Here is a 22,611-nt window from a genome sequence, read left to right as displayed (position 1 = left end):
AAAGGATATTTTGGTTAAAAGTGAGTGGATGGAAGAAAAGCAGATATTTATAATTTTAAAAATTGGGTACTGAGTTTTATTATTAAATATTAGTCATTTATTACTCAACTTGGTAGTCTTTCTAAAAGTGAGGTATGAATTTAAACCGGTATACCTAATTCCATTTGTGAACTTTCATAATAAGACTATCTTAATTTATGATGTTATGTTGACTTGAGTTTTTTCTTTTTTAAATATAATGTGACTGTTATTAAAGTTATCCATTTTCAGGTGTTGGATGACTCTGCTAACAATGTTTTATAAATTGGCAGTAGATATATTTCTCTATTTCTTTTTTTAAAATATTTTTAATTTATTCATGAAAGACAGATTGAGAGGCAGAGACACAGGCAGAGGGAGAAGCAGGCCCCTGCGGGGAACCCAGTGCAGGACTCAATCTCAGAACCCTGGGATCACAACCTGAGCCAGTCAGATGCTCAACCATTGAGCCACCCAGGTGCCCCTGTTTCTCTTTTCTAAAATCAATTTTAAATAAAATGTCAAGTTTTGTAGAGATTCAGGCATTTCATTAGAAGATTTTGTGTGTGTGTGTATATATATATATTCCTAGGATTCTAAGATTTTATATATATATATAAAGTGTGTGTGTGTGTGTGTGTATATATATATATATATATATATATATATATATATACTTTTTAACATGTATTCTATACTTTTATACTATGTCTCTTTCCTAGAGGATTTGAGTTCATTTTCAGAGAACAATTTTTCTTTTTTTTTTTTTTTGAGAACAATTTTGCAAGATGTCATTTTCTCTGACACATATGTACCCAGGTTAGATATTTTATATACACACACATATTATAGATTTTAAGCACATGTGTATGTTTAATGCATGTTTAATCTTCAGTGAAATTATTTTAAGAGAAATTCTTTCTTTTGCTAAAGTATCATGCCTTTTAAGTGTTTTTGTTTTATAGTAGGCTACATTATGTATTAACAGGTTTGGAATTTATAAATTTCTTAAATAAGCAAGATAATATGTGTGAAATGCTTATCTACATCTAGGACCTCAATATTTTTTCACTAAATGATAGTAACTATTATTTTAATGTAGTAGAAAACAAATGAATATGTTTAATTAAAACTTACCAATAAGGGAAAATAATTTAATTTAGAATTCTTTGTGATCATTATAACTTTGAAATAATGTTCTATTTATTAGCTATTATTTACTCAGCCTCTAATATATAATGCTATATGATGTTGCTTGAAATTAATGCAAATTCTTAATAGTAATATGACAACATGTAATGTATTTTCCCTGCCCCTTTTCTACTGTACATCTTATACAGGACTTTTTTGATCAAAATTACCTCTGTGGATCAATGTGAAAAAGAAATTACATATTTTTTAAAAATATTTTATTTATTTATTCATGAGAGACACAGAGAGAGAGAGAGGCAGAGACACAGGCAGAGGGAGAAGCAGGCTTCCATGTGGAGAGCCTGACGTGGGACTCTATCTTGGGTCTCCAAGATCACACACTGGGCCGAAGGCGGCACTAAACCCTGAGCCACCTGGGCTGCACAGAAATTCCATATTAATAATGATCAATTTAAAGATATTTTCAGTTGGGGGCATTTGGACACATACTCCACTGATTACTTTGAGAGTTCATCAAGATTAAGTGTGGTGTCTAGCACCATACCATTCATTATGTCTCTTTAAAAATTTTTTTAAATTTTTTATTTTATTTTTTTTAAGATTTTATTTATCCATTCATGAAAGACATGGGAGAGGCAGAGACATAAGAAGAGGAAGAATCAGGGTCCCTGTAGGGAGCCTGATGTGGGACTCGGTCCCAGGACTCTGGATCATGCCCTGAGCCAAAGGCAGACTCTCAACCACTGAGCCACCCAGGGGCCCTATCATTCATTATCTCTTAAGACTGTAAACTATAAGGGTAAATAAGAATTTTTTATATTAGAGGAAAAATACCACTGATACAATACTAATAATTCTTAGCAAGAAAATGAAACTTTTCAAAGATTCTAGGATTTTTTTTTCTTAAAGATTGATTGATTGATTGATTAGAGCAGAGTAAGCAAGAACATCAGTAGAGGGAGGGAGCAGATGGAGAGGAAGAAGTAGGCTCCCCGCTGAGTAGGGAGCCTGATGCAGGGCTCAGTCCCAAGCCCCGGGAATCATGACCTGAGCTGAAGGCAAATGCCTAACCAGCTGAGCCACCAAGGTGCCCCCAAAGATTCTAGGATTTTAAGGACAATAGATAGAATGAACTTTCCCAGACAGGGATGCTGGTTGTCTTGATTTTGTGAAGCCTTCAAAGCAGCACTTGAAAGGATAATGACAAGTAAAGATATACATGTTTTCACATATTATACATAGTTCACAAAGCACACTGAATATAGTATAGGTGGGGGATGGTGGGGTGACCTGAAAGACACTACTTTATGCTATGGAGGTCAACATCAAGGATTAAACCATGTTGATACTATGTAAACATGAGATGGTATAATGAAAATGGTACTCTACTTCTGTGATCTTCCTTCCCCAAACTCATAGCCCCACTCTAATCGTGAGAAAATCTCAAATTCCAATCGAGGAGTGCGCAGCAGTGCACCTGAATATCATTCTACTCATCAAAACTATCAAGTATTATCAAAAGTAGGTAAAGTCTGAGAAACTGTCACAACCAAGAGATGCTGGCAGGACAAGTAAATGTAATGTGGTATCATGGGTGGGATCCTGGAACAGAAAAAGGACATTATGTAAACATTATGGAGATTTCAATGCATTATGGACTTTAGTTAAAAATAATTTTGAATATTGGTTTATTACTTGTAACAAATGTACCATAATAATCTCAGATGTTGATATTAAGAGGAACCTGGATGGGTGGGAGTGGGGGGGGGTACAGGACTCTATATAGCATCTGCTTAGATTTTCTGTAAGTATAAAACTGTTCCTAAAAATTAAGTCTACTAACTTTGAAAAGAAGGTTAAAAGGCGGAATTATAATGGCTTTCCTTTCATTTTTAATGTCTTGGTAATATAGCCCAAAATTAGCACCAGCAAATTATAAGGGATGAGATTATAGAAAGAGTTTCATTTCTATTTCTCCTATAAATTCTGAAGATTTTATATTCAAATCTTATTCCTTTTATTTGAAGAAAGAATTTACATTTTGAAAAACATTTAGTGACATGTTCATTGTAAAATTTAAGGAAATTCAAATAACTATGAAGAAAATAATTTTTTTTAATTAATTTATTTATTTATTCATGAAAGATACAGAAAGGCAGAGACGTAGGCAGAGGGAGAAGCAGGCTCCAGGCAGGGAGCCTGATGTGGGACTCAATCCTGAGACCGCCGATCACACCCTGAGCCAGGGGCAGGTGCTAGACCGCTGAGCCACCCAGGCATCCCATGAAGAAAATAATTCACATATAATTGTTCTATTCAGAAATAACACTAAAACATTTTAGGGTTTTTTTTCCCATGCCTGTTTGGCAAAATCTATTTCTATACAATATATTCTTTGGTAACCTACTTTTCTCATTTAATAGTTTATCGTGGATATCTTTCTATATCAACTCTTGGCACGACTAGAGTGCTAAGCCAAAGGCACATTTTTATGTGCTTTTATGCATATTTCAGAATTTCCCTAGAACTTTTTTTTTTTTTTTTTAGATTTCTTTATTTATTCATGATAGACACAGAGAGAGAGAGAGGCAGAGACACAGGCAGAGGGAGAAGCAGGCTCCATGCTGGGAGCCCGACACGGGACTCAATCCCAGTACTCCAGGATCGCGCCCTGGGCCAAAGGCAGGTGCCAAACCACTGAGCAACCCAGGGATCCCCTCCCTAGAACTTTTATAGCAGTTTATATTCCCACAACCATGTTCTCAAAATATAGTCATATAAATGGAGTCTAGTCAACATTTTAAAATTAGGAGATTTTCCTTAGAAACCCTAATTCCTTCTTTTGAAAAATCAGTAGCTCTGGCAGCATTGGGCCACATTCATTCCTCTAGGAAAACAATTGGCTGGAGCTGAGTAGCTACTGCCACAAAAACCCTCCTTGTGTCCTTAGGTGAGGCCGAGTGTCATTGGACATTTCATTTTACCTATGCTTTGAAAAATGTAGTATTAAGAAAAGTATGAAATACTTACTGTGCATATATCTCCTGCAAAAGTGATAAAACAGGAGAGGGAGAAGGTCAGATTTTAAAAACCATGGGAGCATGCATAATATTTTTTCTGGAGGTAAACAATCTTATACATGTGCAATATGTCTACAAAGTATCTCCATTGAATCAATTCTAAAGCTGTGATTTTAAAATATAGTAAACACAACCCATTTTATTTATTTACTTACATCATCTTTCCCACTCCTATATGAATTTGAGTTAATCAGTACTTTCATAGTATTTTATTTTTGAAGTTCTGTTACTGTTTGTTGAATTTTGAAGGACTGTTGCCTAAATATTGCCTAAATATAAATTCTTTATTAAGATGATGACAGTATCCACAGTTGGATATTTCTAATATCTTCATGAGTATTTGAATTATTTATCATTACAGCTTCTTGACTGATTATTCCTATTTTTACATTCTTATCTACTACATTATAATTCAGTGATAACTTAGAAAACTCATTTGTGAAAACTCATTTAAAGAACATGGGATTGTTTATTGGATATACCAGTAAAACTAAAGTTATGTTATTTCCATTTTATTCTAAATTTTTGTTTGACCTTGAACAACTTATTTAAAATTTATTTGGTAAAAAAAAAAAAATTTATTTGGTAAATGATGAGATTAGTATATTCCTAATAATTGTATTTAAAGGAACCTGGATAAGAGCAGGTGGCTTTTGAACACTGTTTAGATAGGTGGCCTAGCCAAAGGAAATAGTTATAAACATCATAAATTCGCTTGCATGATAGTAGGAAAAGTGAAGTAAATAATAGTAATATGGTGATTAAAAGTGGGAGGAAAGAATAGGGCAAAATCATTTAGGGTTTGGAATAAAAGTACTTGAAGCATTTTAATTTGATATTTAAAGAAAAGTAATGAAATAAGTATTTAATGTATGGTAGGTGTGGTAAGAGTACAATATAAATAGTTCTGAGGAAGATATTTAGCCGTATAATAGAATGAATGTTGGGAAACAAATCAAGTGTTTTAAATAGACGAAAGTGTGATAATATAAATAACTCAAGGATGACCTCTTTTCTAATAATTAGAAGTTAGGACAATTTTGCCTATTCCTTAAAGAAAAAATTTAAAACTGGAAAAGAGTGATTATTTTCCATTGTTGGCTCAGAAAAGTTAAACATATGTATTTCTTCTGATAGCCCATAGGAATATCATTTAGGATGGGTAGGGTTTTCCACATTTTAAACGAAATTATTTTCAGGGCTACTAGTTTTATATCCAATATTAGAATTTTGAGATTTGATTGTCTTTGCTGGAAATCAACCAAAACTTTGTTTCATTATGATTTAGTGTTTTTGTTTTTTGTAAGTGGAATGGTTAATTTAAAATTTGATATATGCATAGGTTTTAGTGGCCTCAAATGTAATCACTTAAGATGGTAGTAGAATTTCACAGAATGCTGGTTTTTATGAACTAACATTTCTTGAAGGTATCCTACATGCTTAATTTTTCTGTGATTTTTTTGTCATTATAATGTGGTGCTTACCATTAGCAGGTTAACTGACATAGTAATACATTTCAAAAGAGAATACAGTGGATTGTATTGAGTTTAAAAGTATCAGTGTTTTGTGAGTTATTAAATTATGATACATTGAAAGATAATTAGACTTATAGTGCTCTCGGTTTCCTTTTCCCAGGTTTATATTCAGTGGTATTGCATGACTCTTGGTGATCAAATGGTGGATTGAGTATTTCAGGAGGAAATACATATGTGTGCAATCATATTTTTGAAATAATTATTTTATAGATGAGTGGTATGTTTCATGCAACCATGCTGTAATTTTTTTCTCCTGTAAATCTCTGTGGCAGTATATTTATGAAAATATTTATACAGACTCTTGGTTATTTTATTGAAAAATACCATTCTACTAGGATGATAGAAGTTTAGCTAATGCTAGTTTATAGTTTTATTATTGAAATGAAATTTTCCTTCTCTGAGTCCTTATTTTTTATATAATGTAATAATAATATGTGTATTTGCACATCTATAAATAACATACAAACATGCATATGTTTTTACACAATATACTTTTTAAAAATAGGTATCTCAACGGCCATCTTTATCGAGCTTAGAAACTTTAATGGTCTCACAGAAGTCTGAAATTGAGTATTTACAGGAGAAACTAAAAATAGCAAATGAAAAACTGTCAGAGAGCAAATCTACCAATAAGGGTTCCTCAGAGAACAGCATCTGGACAAGTACTGAAGGAAAACATAAGGTAGGGACATTTTGTCATTTCGTGAATTTGTCAGGTGAGGCTGACAAAGCAAGCGATGAAATTAAAAAACAGCATTTACTTCTCTGGTTATATTTCTGGAAGCTTTGAAAAACATTATGTGCCAAATGCTTGATAAAAAATTGTTGCAAATAGAGAATTTTCCCTTTTTAAAGACTAATATATTCCTAACTTAATTAGATTAGTAGTATAGCTGTGTTAAAAAGTTTTGCTAAACTAGGTGTTATATAAGACTGATGAATCACTGAATTCTACCTCTGAAATTAATAATACATTATATGTTAATTGAATTTAAATAAATTAAAAAAATTTTTTAAGGTTTATTAAGGATCCCTCATATATCTAATCTATAGATAAGTTAATTGAAGTAAAAAATCATTTTAAAGTAATATAGTTGTTATAAGAAAAATATATCTTAATGTTTCTATTTCATTCAGATATGATATTTAAAATACTGCCTATGTGGATATAAGCTATAAAGTGGAATTTAACGTTAATTTATACAATTATATAATTTTGGATTTAAAGGTGTAGCAACAGAAAAATAAGCATTTTTTATCAAATGTTTATTAATGTTAGCTTTTCCTTTTTGTAGCATTTGTATTATAGTATATATACTATAGTATATATATCTGTTATGCTGCAAAACATACTAAGCAAAATAAAAATTTTATATTACATTGTAAATATGTTACTATGTAACACTATCAATATGTTATCTCAGATAAATAAAAAGTAAGGAACTTTAGATATATTTTTCTCACATTTGTTACTTTAGCAGTAGAAAATAATGTTTTTATAAACAGAAAAGTGTTTTTCAAGATACTTGTTTTTAGTTCTTTCCATTTTTTCCTATGAGTAGAACTGTCTTAGTAAAGGAAGGATTTAAAAATACACTCATGTTTTTATTATAGTCTTATTTACTCCCTCTAATGTTATTAGTAATTTTCAGAAGAATGAGCTTTATGTATATATATAGGTTTATTTATTTAAACATAACTGCATTCATGATACACTTCTTGCCATTTTGGAATAGTTTCTAAAGTATTGAGCTTTATTTAAATGAAAGAAAACATTCCTAAAATTGAGATACATTATATGGCCTAATTTGGTTGCTTGCTACATTGCTGAATTTAAAAAATGTACCACTCTGATGTTTTGTTGCTTTTAACAAAAGTCAAGAAAATGAAGGGATATTTGGAATGAAATTTTCTTTCTTTTTCATAAGGACATATAGTAAGTATGAACAATATGTTGCCCAGCTTTTAATAGTTGCTTTCACATATTCCTTCTCCAGATTGGTATATGAAGCTGTACATAATATAAACACACATTCTTGTCTCTAGTTAGCCACATTATAGTTAATGACCATATGGTCATTATGGTATAAGATCTACTGTCTGTTGTATTTATATTCCTCAAGCATATTGTTCCTTCAACTTCACAGTGTGTTAAACTATTTCAAAGGGAAAAAAATCCTTTCCCTCTTGTTTCTGGTTGTCCTATCAAGTGTAACCTTGGACCCTTATAGAGCAATTAGACCAGCCTCTATCCCCTCCTTTGTAATGAGGTTTCTTGCATTTCTGAGTCTATAACCCTTTAGTCTTCCCTAATGGGACATCATTATTCTGAAAGAAACAATGTAAATGTAAATGAATATTCTCATTAACGAGTCACAGAGAAACCTTTAGCGGTAGCACTGTGGTAATTCCGCTTGTTATTTCTCTGGTATTCCATGCAGGATTTTTTTTATAATTCATTATTAGTATTCAAAATTACTTGTTCTTTAATTTTGCATGTCTTTCATAATCCAGTGTTCCAACTAGTTCAACCATGTCCTTGTTTTATTCTCGAGGAACCACCTGTGAAACGTTCAAGGTCTTTGTCCCCAAAGAGCTCTTTCACAGACTCAGAGGAGCTGAGGAATCTGAAGAAAGCTGAAAGAAAGATTGAAAACTTAGAGAAGGCACTACAGCTAAAGGTGAACATTAAATCATTTTTTATTAATAACCTCACAAAGATAAAGATATACCAAAATAAACATTCACTTCACAAATCACTGCTTATCATTTATCTTTCCTGAATTTAATTACAGGTGTAAAAGTGTCTCATTGGTTGGCCTTGTTTTTCAGATTTCTGAGGATCATAAAGTAACAAAATATTTGCTGTTTGAATGTAAATATTTATTCATGACTTTAAAATTGTTGGGGAATATTTTAGCTTAATATTGGGAATAAATTCTTATACTTTTTCAGAGACAAAAAATAGAACTATAGCAAAGTAGGGAATTTTTCATAGTTCTTTATATCTGATAAACATATAAAAAAGAAAAGTGAGTTAAAAATTATACTCACCGGGATCCCTGGGTGGCGCAGCGGATTAGCACCTGCCTTTGGCCCAGGGCGCGATCCTGGAGACCCGGGATCGAATCCCACGTCGGGCTCCTGGTGCATGGAGCCTGCTTCTCCCTCTGCCTATGTCTCTGCCTCTCTCTCTCTCTCTCTGTGTGTGACTATCATAAATAAATTTTAAAAAAATTAAAAAAAAATTATACTCACCTAGTTCAAGTCACTTATAATTGTCCTTTATAGAAAAATTGTGTAGTCAAAATGGTAATTACATTATTTTTTCCATTTGACTATATTGAGACCTTTTATTTTTTCTGAATTTAATGTGGCTAAACTTGTCATTCATTAGTCACCACTACCCAAAGGCCTGCACTATATGAGATTTAGGCATTTAATTGAATCTCAAATAGTTTTAAGACATTTTATGACAACACCAATGTTTTATATGTGGTTAGAATCCAATACATTTAAAGCTCAGATTCTTTGTCATATAATATAGATTACTCTTAGGGAGAAAAAGGTTCAACTTACATTTTGTGTGCTATAGAATAAAATAGTTTAGAGTTATGGTTAACCTAAACTATAACTAATAATTTTTTCTGCCTTTTCACTAAACATTAAGTTAATTTATACTTATGTAGAGTTAGACTGTTAGTGCTAAAAGAAAGGAAAATTATCATCTGTTGATTGACAGAGATTATCATCTACCAAAAATAAAATGATCTGATGACATCAGCTTGCTAGCATTTAGCCTACTTAAAATGTATACACCTGGAGTTATTTATTTATTTATTTATTTATTTATTTATTTAATTTATTTCATTTTAGTAATCTCTACACCCATTGTGGGGCCCGAACTCACAACCCCAGGTTCAAGAGTCGCATGCTTTTCTGACTGAGCCAGCCAGGTGGCCCACACTTGGAGTTATTTGTTCATTAATTTGTTTACTTAGTAACAACTTACTAAGCAATGCAGCTAGCCAAACAAGTCACTTTTACAACAGGAGACAAGATAAGTGTCATTCAAGACCCTAGTTAAGAAGATGCTGCATGACCACTTGGAACCTAGTATCTTAATGTAAACATGGGAGTACACACAAGATATTAAGAGCACGTTTAGCAAGCCAGTTTATCATCTTCCTCCTTTTGCATAATTCTTGAAATTCACATCCTATATTAATCTGGTTCCTTCAGAGAAACAGAACCAATAGGATATAACCCTTTAGTCTTCCCTAATGAGACATTGCTACTCTGAAAGAAAGATAAAGGTACCTATATCTATGTTGAAATATCTATCCAGAGAGAGAGAGAGAGAGAGATTGATTGATTTACTATAGGAATTGGGTCATACAATTATAGAGACTGAGAAGTCCAAGATCTACAGTTGTGAAACTGGAGATCAGGAGACCCAATGGTATAGTTTCAGTCTGGGTCCAACGGCCTGAAAATCAGGAAGCTGATGATGTAAATTCTAGTCCTAATCTCAATCTGAGTCCAAAGGGACAAGACCAAAGATCTTTCTTATGCAGCCTTTTATTGCTTTCAGGCCTTCAGTGATTTGGATGAAGTGTATCACATCGGGAAGGGCAATATGCTTTACTCAGTCTGCTGAATGATGTTTTCCTTTTGTACAGAAACATGCTCACAGATACACCCAGGAATAATGATTAACTAAATATTTGGTCAGTCAAGTTACACATAAAATTAACTACCACATATCCCATTCAATAATAACAGATCTCCATTCATTTGCCCCCAAAAGTCTGTGAGTCTTTGACAGTCCCTTGTTTGGGGCAGGAAAGAGTAGAGCAATTCAGTTATTTTCAGAGCTATCTTTTCCACTTTTTGAATTTTTAGTTTCATAAAGAGTCTCAGAAATATTATATTAATTTTTCATTCCTTTCTCTTAATAACAGCTCTTTTGGGTGAGGCCTCAAGTTTATTTTCAGAGTAAAACTCTTTCTTCATACAATTTCTTTTTCATTTATACTTTTTCTGTATTCCTATTTCAGGTCAGTTGATGATAATATGAATTGCAAATGTATGGTTTTTTTCACAAATTTGCAATGTAAGGGGGAAAATGCGCAAATTTTTTCATTATATCTTATCTTTTAGTAGGAAAGGGTTTCTTATTTTATTTTTTAACGATTTTATTTATTTATTCATGAGAGACACACACACACACACACAGAGAGAGGCAGAGAGAGAAGCAGGCTCCATGCAGGGATTCGATGTGGGACTCAATCCTGGGACTGCAGGATCGCGCCCTGAGCCAAAGGCAGGCACTCAACTAGCCACCCAGGCGTCCCAAGGATTTCTTATTTTAAAGGAGCAAAATAGTTGAATGAAAAAAGCAGTATGATTAAGAACATTTATCAAATGAAGTGGGTAAAAAAAAAAAAACCTACAAACTAAAGCAACTCCAAAGACAGTGATTGGATCCAGGATACTTTTTTTTTTTAATTTTTATTTATTTATGATAGTCACACACAGAGAGAGAGACAGAAAGAGGCAGAGACACAGGCAGAGGGAGAAGCAGGCTCCACGCACCAGGAGCCCGACGTGGGATTCGATCCCGGGTCTCCAGGGGATCGCGCCCTGGGCCAAAGGCAGGCGCTAAACCACTGCGCCACCCAGGGATCCCCCAGGATACTTTTTTATTTATGGTCTCACTTTAGTAAGTATACCAGTCATATTTAGTGAGGACAGAAGACTTCTTCCTGTATATCGCTTAATTAGGGTATAATACTAATATTATTAGTATTACTCAAGTATATGAGAATATAAGAGGGAGATTAATAACATATCCATATTCATTTCCTAGGGCTGTCATGACAAACTGGCTGGCTTAGAACAGAAATTTATTGACTCAAAGTTCTGGAGGCTAGAAAGTTCCAAACTCAAGATGTCAACAGGGTTAGTTCCTTCTGACACCTGAGAGGGAGTATCTGTTCTATTTCTCTCTTCTGGTTTCCCATAGTTTCAGATATTCCTTGGCTTATGGGTGGCATTCTCTCTTCATATTTCACATCATCTTCCCTTGATGTGTGTGTGTGTGTGTGTGTGTGTATGTGTGTCTGTGTCTGTCTATGTCTAAATTTCTCCTTTTAAAAGACACCAATCAGTTCGAGTAAGACCCACCCTAATGACCTCACTTTAACTTCATTACCTCTATAAAGACCTTATCACCAAATAAAATCACATTTTGGGGTAGTAGGGGCTAAGATTCCAACATATCTTTTTGGAGGGGATTCATTTTACCCCCTAACAATGTCTTATGTTTTTTTTTTTTAAGATTTATTTATTTATTCATGAGAGAGAAAGAGAGAGGCAGAGGCAGAGGGAGAAGCAGGCTTCTCACAAGGGTCAGTCCAGTATGGGACTCGATCCCAGATCCTGGGATCATGCCTTGAGCTGAAAGCAGGTGCTCAGCCGCTGAGCCACCCAGGTGTCCTTCTTATGGTGTTTAATATGCATTTGTTGTTCATGGTGCTGTATTTGTTGACTGTTTCCCATTAATACATGTTGAATTTTTGTCATGGCTTTCCCATATTGGTATTCTATTGGACACTGCTCTGCCAGAAGCTAATGAAAAGGCAGAGAAAAATATTCTGTACTCAATTATCAAAGGCAATGGATTAAAATATTTCACTTTTTGTGAGCTATTAAGATATCAGTATGCATTATGAATCTATAGAAATGTATAGATACCGAATCTGTAGAAATGTTTAGATATCTTATTTCCCAAGTTTATTTGATTATATTATACCCATTAATATTTTCTAAAGACTTTTGTTCCATGGAAGATACCGTTGAAAACACTATATTAAACACAGGCTCCATGGCACAGTAGATAGCTTTGAGTCCCAAGTTGATCACCAAGGTGGACTGAAGGGAGAGAGTGACAAATAAGCCTCACCAGATAACCACCACTGTGGAACATATATAGATGCACTTTGGCATATTGAAATGATGGCTTTATTATATCATCAGTAAATCATGCATATTATTCCAATACTAGTGGTGAATTTTGTAAAAATATTAATACATTATCTTGCTTAGCTTACTTTTGTGAATAGTTGTACGTGTCTTCAAGGTGGGTGGTCAAAGTTGTAATAAAAGAGCCAATAGTAATAGAAGAGATGAAAACTATTATTTTAAAAATCCTACCCATTTCTAAATCCTGACTTCATAAATGTAGTGTACTAACAACTTATAAAGCATAATTTGGAAAGCAATGCATCAGAGCTTTATGAAATCCTTCACTATCCTTGGGATCACTAATGCCATGAATCTCTGCTTTATGAACTTTAATGCATTTAGCAACTTGATTCTATTAGCAATTTTCTATGCCATTTAATCAGTATGTCCTTTGAAATTAGTTTATATGTCTCTTACTTTTTAATGCTCTAATATGCATCCTTCATACATTCAATTTTATACACTCTGCTGAAATTAAACATCCATGGGATCCTTGGTATTTTATAAAGGGTTTTTTTTTTTAAGATTTTATTTACTTATTCATAAGAGACACAGAGAGAGAGAGGCAGAGGGAGAAGCAGGCTCCATGCAAGGAGCCAAACATGGGACTCAGTCCCCGGTCTCCAGGATCACACCCTGGGCTGAAGGCAGCGCTAAACCACTGAGCCACTCAGGCTGCCCAAAAGGTTTTTTTTTTTTTTTTTTTTTTAAACTTTTAAAAAATTTTGTTATCATTCTTTGAAGATTGAACCACTGTTTTATTAACAGTACTCATGTTCTTAGTTTGCCTTATGCCTGTAAGGAGCCTTTGGCCAAACTCTAGTAGATTAGATCAAGAATCATTTTTTGTTCTTATGAACTCGTAGGTGGAATTGCAAATATCATTGAGGAAAATCAGTTGATACAACCTTTCTATTTTCTATTTTCTAGTGTTTTAGTCATTCATACTTGTTCATGCACAGAAATTAGAGTCTCTAGGTTAGCTAGTTTAATTGCAAAACATAGGGAAGGTAGTAAGTGTTTTATTTTTTTATTTTTTTTTTAATTTTTATTTATTTATGATAGTCACACACACACAGAGAGAGAGAGAGAGAGAGAGAGAGGCAGAGACACAGGCAGAGGGAGAAGCAGGCTCCATGCACCGGGATCCCGACGTGGGATTCGATCCCGGGTCTCCTGGATCGCGCCCTGGGCCAAAGGCAGGTGCCAAACCGCTGCGCCACCCAGGGATCCCCAGTAAGTGTTTTATTGAATGATCTAATATATAGACCTAATTCAGTGACTGCCTTTGGGGTATTTTGATGTATCCTCTAAGGAAAATATAGTTATTAATGATATTAGTTATTAATTAGTTATTAATGATATTATATTATCCTTCAGTCTTTACATTTGAATTTATTGTAAGATCTTTGGGTACAGTATTTCCCAAATGAAGTCCTACCGTTGGGATCCCTGGGTGGCGCAGCGGTTTGGCGCCTGCCTTTGGCCCAGGGCGCGATCCTGGAGACCCGGGATTGAATCCCACGTCGGGCTCCCGGTGCATGGAGCCTGCTTCTCCCTCTGCCTGTGTCTCTGCCTCTCTCTCTGTGACTATCATAAATAAATAAAAAAATAAAAAATAAAAATGAAGTCCTACCGTTTTGACTTAGGCTATTATGTGGGACTTAAAGAATCATAATCTACACTATTATTAACTTGTATTTGTTAGAGTATTATGAAAAATTTTTTGATTATTCTTTTTACACACTAAACATTTCTTTTGAGATAGCTAACTATTGCCTAAAGACTCCTGCTAAATCAATTCTTGCATTAGAAGAGGGGAAAAATATTTACATTTCCATAAAATTTTGTCTATTTCTGAAGCAGGCCAAAAAACAATAATCTGTAGGACTAATTTAACCCATAAACTACAGTTTGATAATAGCATTTGCAAAGGACAAATCTGTACATGAAACTGCATTTTAAAATAATAATTATTGTAAATTATGACTATGAAATTGATTTGTCAGATAATCTCTAATTTTTAATGGTTTAGATCTTATAATTTTATAAGAAATATGTAAACACTCTAGCATTAGGTGTAGTAAATTATGAAGCATGTAAAATTAAAGTAGAAAGCTCATCTCTAAAACTACTTTTCTATAATCACTACTTAATGGAGGGAACCACCTATTTCAATTACTATGGGAAAATCAAAACTATTTGCTAACATTAAATATATTACACTAATGTTTTAGGAAGAAGAGGTGCTTTGAGTAAATATTTTGCCTAGTAAAGAGCCTGGCACCTTGTGAGTGAACAGATCTCAGGAAATTTTTATTGAGTATTAATCTTTAGTGTAATTGCATAAGATAGTTGATTTCTATTTGAGAACTAGGGAAAACCTTAGGTATAAATTCAGTGATAAAGTAGCTGAGGCAGTACTGAAAAGTGCTAAAATAATGACCATTAGTTACTAACAATAAGGAACTCAATTCATTCCATTGATTTAACAGAAGATTTTTGTGAAAGGCAACAGAAAATATCTGGATATCTCATTTTATTAATTTTTATTTCTTGGACAATCTTTTAGGTTCTATTTACTCAGAGTTTGTAGGGACTCTTAACACAGACTTTTAATGATTCCAAAACAGTGGATTTGTATGTAATAATATTTAAGAAATTTGTTGTAAAGTAAGAGTTTGTGGGGAAGGAATTTCATTCAATGAAGAATAATTAGAGAAAGCCATTAGAATTTGACAAACTACTCAACTATGTATATTAGAAAATTGCATTTTGACATAAATCTTTTCTGATACCTGTACATTTCTTATAATAGGTTATTAATAAATTTATAATATATCCTGTTTAAAATCCTAATAAGTCTTACTAGTTCTTAAGGAATCCTAATAAACGTAATGAACTTATGTTCATTTATAAGAAGGTAACATTATTATTAGTTTCCCCAATTTAAATTATTTCACGTATTTAAGATTAGAAAGCTTATTGTTCAAAGAAATGAAGTTATATTTGGATAGTTTACCAACAATAGAGAAAATTCAAGGTCAAGGTTAAATCAGTCATTGGTCTTAGAGGAAGAGAGATATAATTAGCTTTTATTTTAAAGATGGAGAAACTGGTATATACTGAATTTAAACAGTAATGTCAAGATAAAATTTACTAACTTTGATCAGCAAGACTTGAACTCTTATCAGCACTTAACACTCTGTATGTAATAGGCTTTTAATATATGGTTCTTCAATTGAAATGAACGAAGTTCAATTCAGTATCCTGAATTTTTAACCATAGTATTAAACTATGCTTCTCTTTAGCAAGTTTGCAGTACCTGTGATCTGTATATCTTCTAAAACTCTTCAGGATAACATTTATTGTGATTATCCCTTTCAAGTGATGCCAATCTCATACTTTTTCATCAAGCACTTTCATTTCCAGATGGTTTGCAGACACTTGGTACACATAGAACTCAAATACTTTCTAGTAACTACTTAAGAGTTTTATTGAAGTTATCCTACTAGACCTATATTCAAAGTAGAATGATAAAATATCCATATTGTTGAAACAGGTAGAATTGCTGTTAAATAATAATTGTTGAAACAGGTAGAATTGTTGTATTATCTTACTGTTGAGATGAGAAGTTGATGGTCCCAGAAAACTGTGAATTTGGCTTCTTAATGATAAGGACATCAGTTAATATCTGGGAAGAGGAAAAGGAAGGAAGCTGACTTTTACTTTGTGCCGCTATAAGGCAAGCACAGCGCCAGGGGCTTTACCTGTATATTCGCTCATTTAGTTTAGTCATCATGATTTAAATCTCTGTGCTGTTTTCCATATATTACAGAAAAAGGAATTAATTTAAGTAATGTTCTTAAGATTATGCAGCTAACATGAAAGAGCTCCAAGAACAGAGTTCAGATTTTTCTGTCATGTGTCTACTCATCTCACCTCACTATAATATTAGAGTACCTGTTACCTCCACTAAATAAGTATGCAAGTTCCTTCATATAGAAATATAAAAAGTTTAAAAAACAAATTTGAAATTCACAATAGCTAAAAAACTCAAGAAGTTACTTACTTTGAGAAACACAATGCATAAGTAGTATAAATACATCCTCTAAAAACTGAAAATTTGGCCTTTATAAGTTCATTTTGTAGGTATATCAAAAAATGAAGACCTACTTCATGTACTCTATTTAGAACATTTAGAAATTGTTGACTTTAATTGTCTAACCTAGTAATGTTTTTATGACCTCTTCAAGACTATGAAGCCCAGCCCTCACATTTCAATTCTGTATAGTATAACCCAGAAGATCAAGCTCTGCTACTTCAGATTTAGGTCCAGTTTTTTTCCTCCTGTGTAATCCTTATGCTTTATACTAAACTAATCATGAATCCATGAGTGGAAGCATTGATCTTACTATGATTAGTGTTTTTACACCAATTACATATGCATTTATAATTAACAAAATAATCATGTGTTATGTATGGACAAATCCTTTTGTTGAAAAAGAAAAAAAATTCTGTAAAATTGGCTCATAAATATTGGTATGTGTACTAATTGACAACAAGGGAAAGAATGAAACTAATTTTGAAATTACTAGCAGCTTAAAAAATGCAGTGAGAGGATTGATTTTACCAAGCAAACCTATTTTATGACTTTAAGAATCTTTCCCCTTCTTCTGCTTAAATAAGTATTATAAATTAACTTATATTTACTATTTTTTTCAAATTTCATATTTAAATGAGTAACCTTATTTGCAACATTATACTAATACTTTCTTTAAACTTGTGTGTACTTGCCTTTTTGTGTTCTACAGAGCCAAGAAAATGATGAGCTAAGAGATGCCCATGAAAAACGCAAGGAAAGGCTACAGATGTTACAGACCAACTACAGAGCAGTAAAAGAGCAATTAAAACAGTGGGAAGAAGGCAGTGGCATGTGAGTTACATAGCTCATAAAGGCATTTCCCTAAATATTAAATGGAATGGAGTAGCATCATATAGGTGTTTTAATGGCTTTTGTTTGATTTTAAAGATATTATTTGCTATTCATATCTTTATTGTGAATTTTTAGATAGATAATATAACTGAAAACAGATAAATATGCTAGCAATAACTAGATTTTCCTGTCATTTGCAGAATTCATAATGTAGGTGATTGTGAATTACTGTATACATTTTCAATATCAATAGAGTAGCTTAATAAAAGTAGATAATGCAAATTAGTTCATATCCATAGGATTGAAAAAATTAGATAAATAAAAAAATGGTATTACAGTTTGTAATTCAAAACTATTGAAGTTTTAATTAAAAGACAAGAGAAATATGAAATTCACATATTTACAGTTAACTATCAGAAAACTACTTCAACCTAGTATGCAATTTGAAAATCTTTACTATCCATCAGTTTGTTCTGCAGCTTATCTGAATGAATTGGCGGTCTCAGTTCAATTGCTCTGAACAGGTGTTCAGATCTTGGTTAGTCGTAAGTGGCTCCCTTGTTAACAGTATCAACAGAGGGCAAAGGACTGAATGAGTACAGAAAATCTACTACCCTCTCATCTTTTGAGATGGATCCTTTAGGGCAATGTTGATGATACACATTGGTCTGTTCTATGGAGAAATACTGTTTCCAAATTGGCCAGTACAGCACTTTTACAAGATAAAAATGAATAGTTTGTTTTATGTACAGAAAATGAAAACATAAAGGGCATTTGGCATGTTTTGTAGGTAATTGTCACATCTAATTTTTTCCTTTGAAGAATGGGAAGTATTTCACTTGTCAGTAAAGTAGTGATAAAGCAATTTGTCCTGCATTTAGCCTCTGCTCACCTAACTTCAGTAGTCACTAGAAGTGTGAAAACTACTTTCTGATATATTTACTGATAATAGCATGTTTTAAGATAGAGCATATGTACCACATTCAGATTGGTTGACAACAAATACTAGAGGAGTTCATTGCTTATAAACCTTTTTAAGAAACTGACCATCCTACATGTTTTATTATTACTAGAATGAATGAGAGAAATAGACCTAAGACTATCATGTATCTGCCTAACAGTTTGCTTTCCAAGGTAAGAGTTTTTAGCCTTTTGGAAATTACAATATAGGATTTTAATTTCTACACACTTAAGTTTTAGGACATTTATTCCATAAATAGCTTGAATTAGGGAATGTATAAATGAATTTTCATTGCATTTTGAACATACTAAGGAAGAATACAACTTCATTTTAAAAATAGGACTCATGCCAGAAGAATAAAGAGAGCAAATCCTGAACAACTTCGACAAGAAGATTCTGATGCTGTATGGAATGAACTGGCCTATTTCAAAAGGGAGAATCAAGAGCTGAAGATTCAAAAGTGAGTTTCCTTTTTAACAACGTAGACTTAGATAAATATTTGGGAGAATTTTTTTGTGGCTTAAAGGTCATGAGAGAAATATAAAATTTGAAAATGAAATAATCTGGTTTTTGTTAATAAAAATAAAGGAAAAAAGGAATAGCATTTTAAATATATATGTGTGTAATACAATAACAAGTTGCACATTTGCTAGCTCTAGCTGAAACTGTATAATATGATCTAGGGATTGTGTTAATTAATGTGGCTCTCATCTGTTGGAGGTGTCGCTCTTCATTAGCCTGTATTTTAGACACTGCCGTGCTTCATTTTTGGAATGAGGTGGAGAGGGGATAACCTAGCCAGCCATCCTTGTTTGATCTCCTAGATACATACGCAATGCAGAATGCCTGAGCTCTCTTGGTTCCCTGCCCTGTCCTGCTAATCCCAGCTGAGCTCATTATGGTGTAGCCTTGCTGCTACTCTTGGAGCCAGAGCTGTCCAAGCTAATTACTGGTAGCAGCAGAACTGCCTGTTAAGGGTCTGGTATGGATCTGCTAACATGGTCCTTGATAGTGACCTGCAAAAGACACGAGGGAATTGCTTTCTTTCTTGCTGTGCACTGCCTGTCCTTTGGGCTTAATGCTGATCCCTCCACATAGGTCTTTTAGCTGCCCTAAGTATAAAACTTGATGAAGGATACTCATATTTTAGAAAACATACAGTTTTCTTCCTTGATCTTATAATTCACAGGCTATTATATTCAGCTTGGCAAAGAAAGAACACTTTTTTTTTTTTGGAATATAAGGGAGTTAGACCAACATAATTAGCCTCTTTTGCTACCTGTTTCTTCATTTAGAGCTAATTTTTGACATCCAAACCATGCAATTTTTTTGAAAGCCTGATGTCTTTGAGATTCCTAGAATTTAGCATTATGTGGCATAATGTGATTAAATATCATTGAATCTTTTTAGTTGTAAATCAGTATCTTACTTTGAATATTATATAATAACACGTGTAACTTTATATTTCACCTTTTCCATGTAATGGTGTAATGATAAACTTTTGAGTAAATTATGTATCAGATTAAAACGTATACTTCCAATGATCTCTTAAAGTTCACTGTACTCTATTAGTGCTAAAATCTGATGCTGATAATAAAGTCTCTTATCTTGAAAATTATTTATATATTTGTCCAGAAATGGTCCCTGACAATTCTTAATAGCTTTATTGAAATATAACAGGCAGCCCCAGTGGCGTAGCGGTTTGGTGCCGCCTGCAGCCCGTGGTGTGATCCTGGAGACCTGGGATCTTGGAGACCTGGGATCCCATGTCGGGCTTCCTGCGTGGAGCCTGTTTCTCCCTCTGCCTGTGTCTCTGCCTCTCTCTTTCTGTCTCTAAGAATAAATAAATAAAATCTTTAAAAAATATATATATAATTCACCATATAAAGTGAATACTTCAGTGTTTTTTAGTATATTCAAAGAGCTATGTGTATCAACTATCACACTAAATTTTGGAATATTTTTATTTATCCTCTCTCCAAAACCCCACACCACTTAGCCCAATTCTACTACCACCGCCACCACCCTCCCTTCCTTAGATAACCAATGATCTACTTTCTGTGTCTATAGATTTATCGATTTTGAACACTGAGAAAAATTCATTAGATAATGTTATAATTTTTGCTTCAGGTGTCAAACATAATTGTAAAATTTAAAAGAAGGCTATTTTTAACCTTTCCACTGTTATTTCTTTATATCTTACCTTCCAAATTCTCTTTCACTCATTTTTTAAAAATTATTTCCTTTCTGTTTGAAGAGCTTTCCTTTAGACTTTTGTTTAGGTTAAGTTGGCTAGGAACAAATCCTCTAAATTTCCTTTATTTAAAATGTCTTAATTTCAGCTCCATTCCAGAAGGATGTTTTCAGTGATTAGAGAATTCTAGGTTAGCAACTTTCTTCTTTTGAACTTGAAAAATATGCCACTTCTGTGGTTTCTGATGAAAAATACATTGTTATTTGAATTGTTGTTCCCATAAAGGGAATGCATCATTCTCTTTAGCTGCTTTCCATCATTTTTATTTGTCTTTACTTCTCAGAAGTTTAATTATGATATGTCTTGGGATGGATTTCTTTTGGTTTATTCTGTTTGAGACTCTCTAAGCTTCCTGAAACACTAAGTTTGTGCTCTTTTCAAATTTAGGGAATTTTGGTCATTATTTCTTTAAATATTTTTTTTCAGCCCCACATTCTTTGTTCCTCTCTTTTAGTGTATTCAAAGAGCTATGTGTATCTGAAACTCTACTTTCATGAATATTAGATTTTTAATATTGTCCTACAGTTCATTCTATTTTTAGCCTATTTTATCTCTGTTATTAAAACTGAATAATCTCTATTGTTCTGTCTTCAGGTTCACTAATTCTTTCTTCTTTTATCTGTTACCTTTGCTATTGAACCCATGCACTGAGTTTTTTATTTTGGTTTTTATAATTTTCAATTCTAAAATTTCCATTTTATTCTTCTTTATATCATATCACCTATTTATTTGCTGAGACTTTCTATTTTATTTGTTTCAAGATCATAATTGTTCATTGGAGCATTTTATTATTTTAAATCTTTATTTTTTAAAAGATTTTTATTTAAGACAGAGAGCATAAGAGAGAAAACATGTACAAGTTGGGGGGAGGGGCAGAAGGAGAAGGAGAGGCAGATTCCCTGCTAAACAGGGATCCCTACATGGGGCTCAATCCCAGGACCCCAGGATCATGGCCTGAGCCCTGAGCCGAAGGCAGATGCTTATCCAAACTGAGCCACTCAGGCACCCTTTTTGGAGCATTTTAATTATGCCTACTTGAAAATCTTTGTTAAGTGGTGCTTGCCTGGCTCAGTTGGTATAAGCGTGTGACTCTTGATCTCAGAGTTGTGAATTTGCCCCTTCACAGTGGGTAAAGAGCTTATTTTTAAAAAATAATATAAAATCTTTGTCTAGTAATTCTGACATGTGCATTATTATTTGGGTGGTGGTGTTTTTAAATTACGATTTCTCCTTTAAGTTGAGATTTCCTTTGTTCTTGATGAGTGATTTTCAGTTGTCTCCTGTACATTGGAGGTATTATGTTTTGAGACATTGTATCTTATTTGAATCTTTTAACTGATCTCTAATGGTATCATGCCTAAGGGAGAAGGGATAGGAGTCTTAGCTCCTAACTTGACCCCTACTGACACTGCATTAAAGGATGTGTGAAGGGGTACCTTGTTACTACTTGATGAGGGTGGAAAAACAGGCTTCTCGTTTGAACTTTATTGACAGAGGTAGCAAGGATGCCTTCTTTTTCTTTCTTTCCCTTTCCCCAGTGATGTATGCCTAAAGTAGGATGGGTATTGTCTATTAAGATTCCTGTCCTGCCAATTTGCCCATTTCTCAGTTCTTTGGCCAGGGAGAGGAGAATTTCCTTGAGACTC

General features: G+C 33.3%; 1 protein-coding gene across 9 annotated transcripts in view; it reads left to right on the top strand.

The window, feature by feature from the left end:
* The window catches only part of CNTLN (centlein), a 322,986-nt gene that overhangs the window by 170,116 nt on the left and 130,259 nt on the right, over positions 1 to 22,611 (top strand). For all 9 annotated transcript variants that reach the window (XM_072728210.1, XM_026001444.2, XM_072728209.1 and 6 more), the window contains 4 exons: positions 6,291 to 6,467; positions 8,341 to 8,466; positions 17,629 to 17,750; positions 19,052 to 19,171. In XM_072728210.1, coding sequence (XP_072584311.1) covers positions 6,291 to 6,467; positions 8,341 to 8,466; positions 17,629 to 17,750; positions 19,052 to 19,171 — 545 coding nt within the window. The remainder of the gene's footprint in view (positions 1 to 6,290; positions 6,468 to 8,340; positions 8,467 to 17,628; positions 17,751 to 19,051; positions 19,172 to 22,611) is intronic.

This window comes from Vulpes vulpes, chromosome 12 (assembly GCF_048418805.1).
Source record: "Vulpes vulpes isolate BD-2025 chromosome 12, VulVul3, whole genome shotgun sequence".
Taxonomy (NCBI): Eukaryota; Metazoa; Chordata; class Mammalia; order Carnivora; family Canidae; genus Vulpes; species Vulpes vulpes.
Note: the sequence above shows the minus strand (reverse complement) of the source record. Positions and strands in the feature narration are given on the sequence as shown.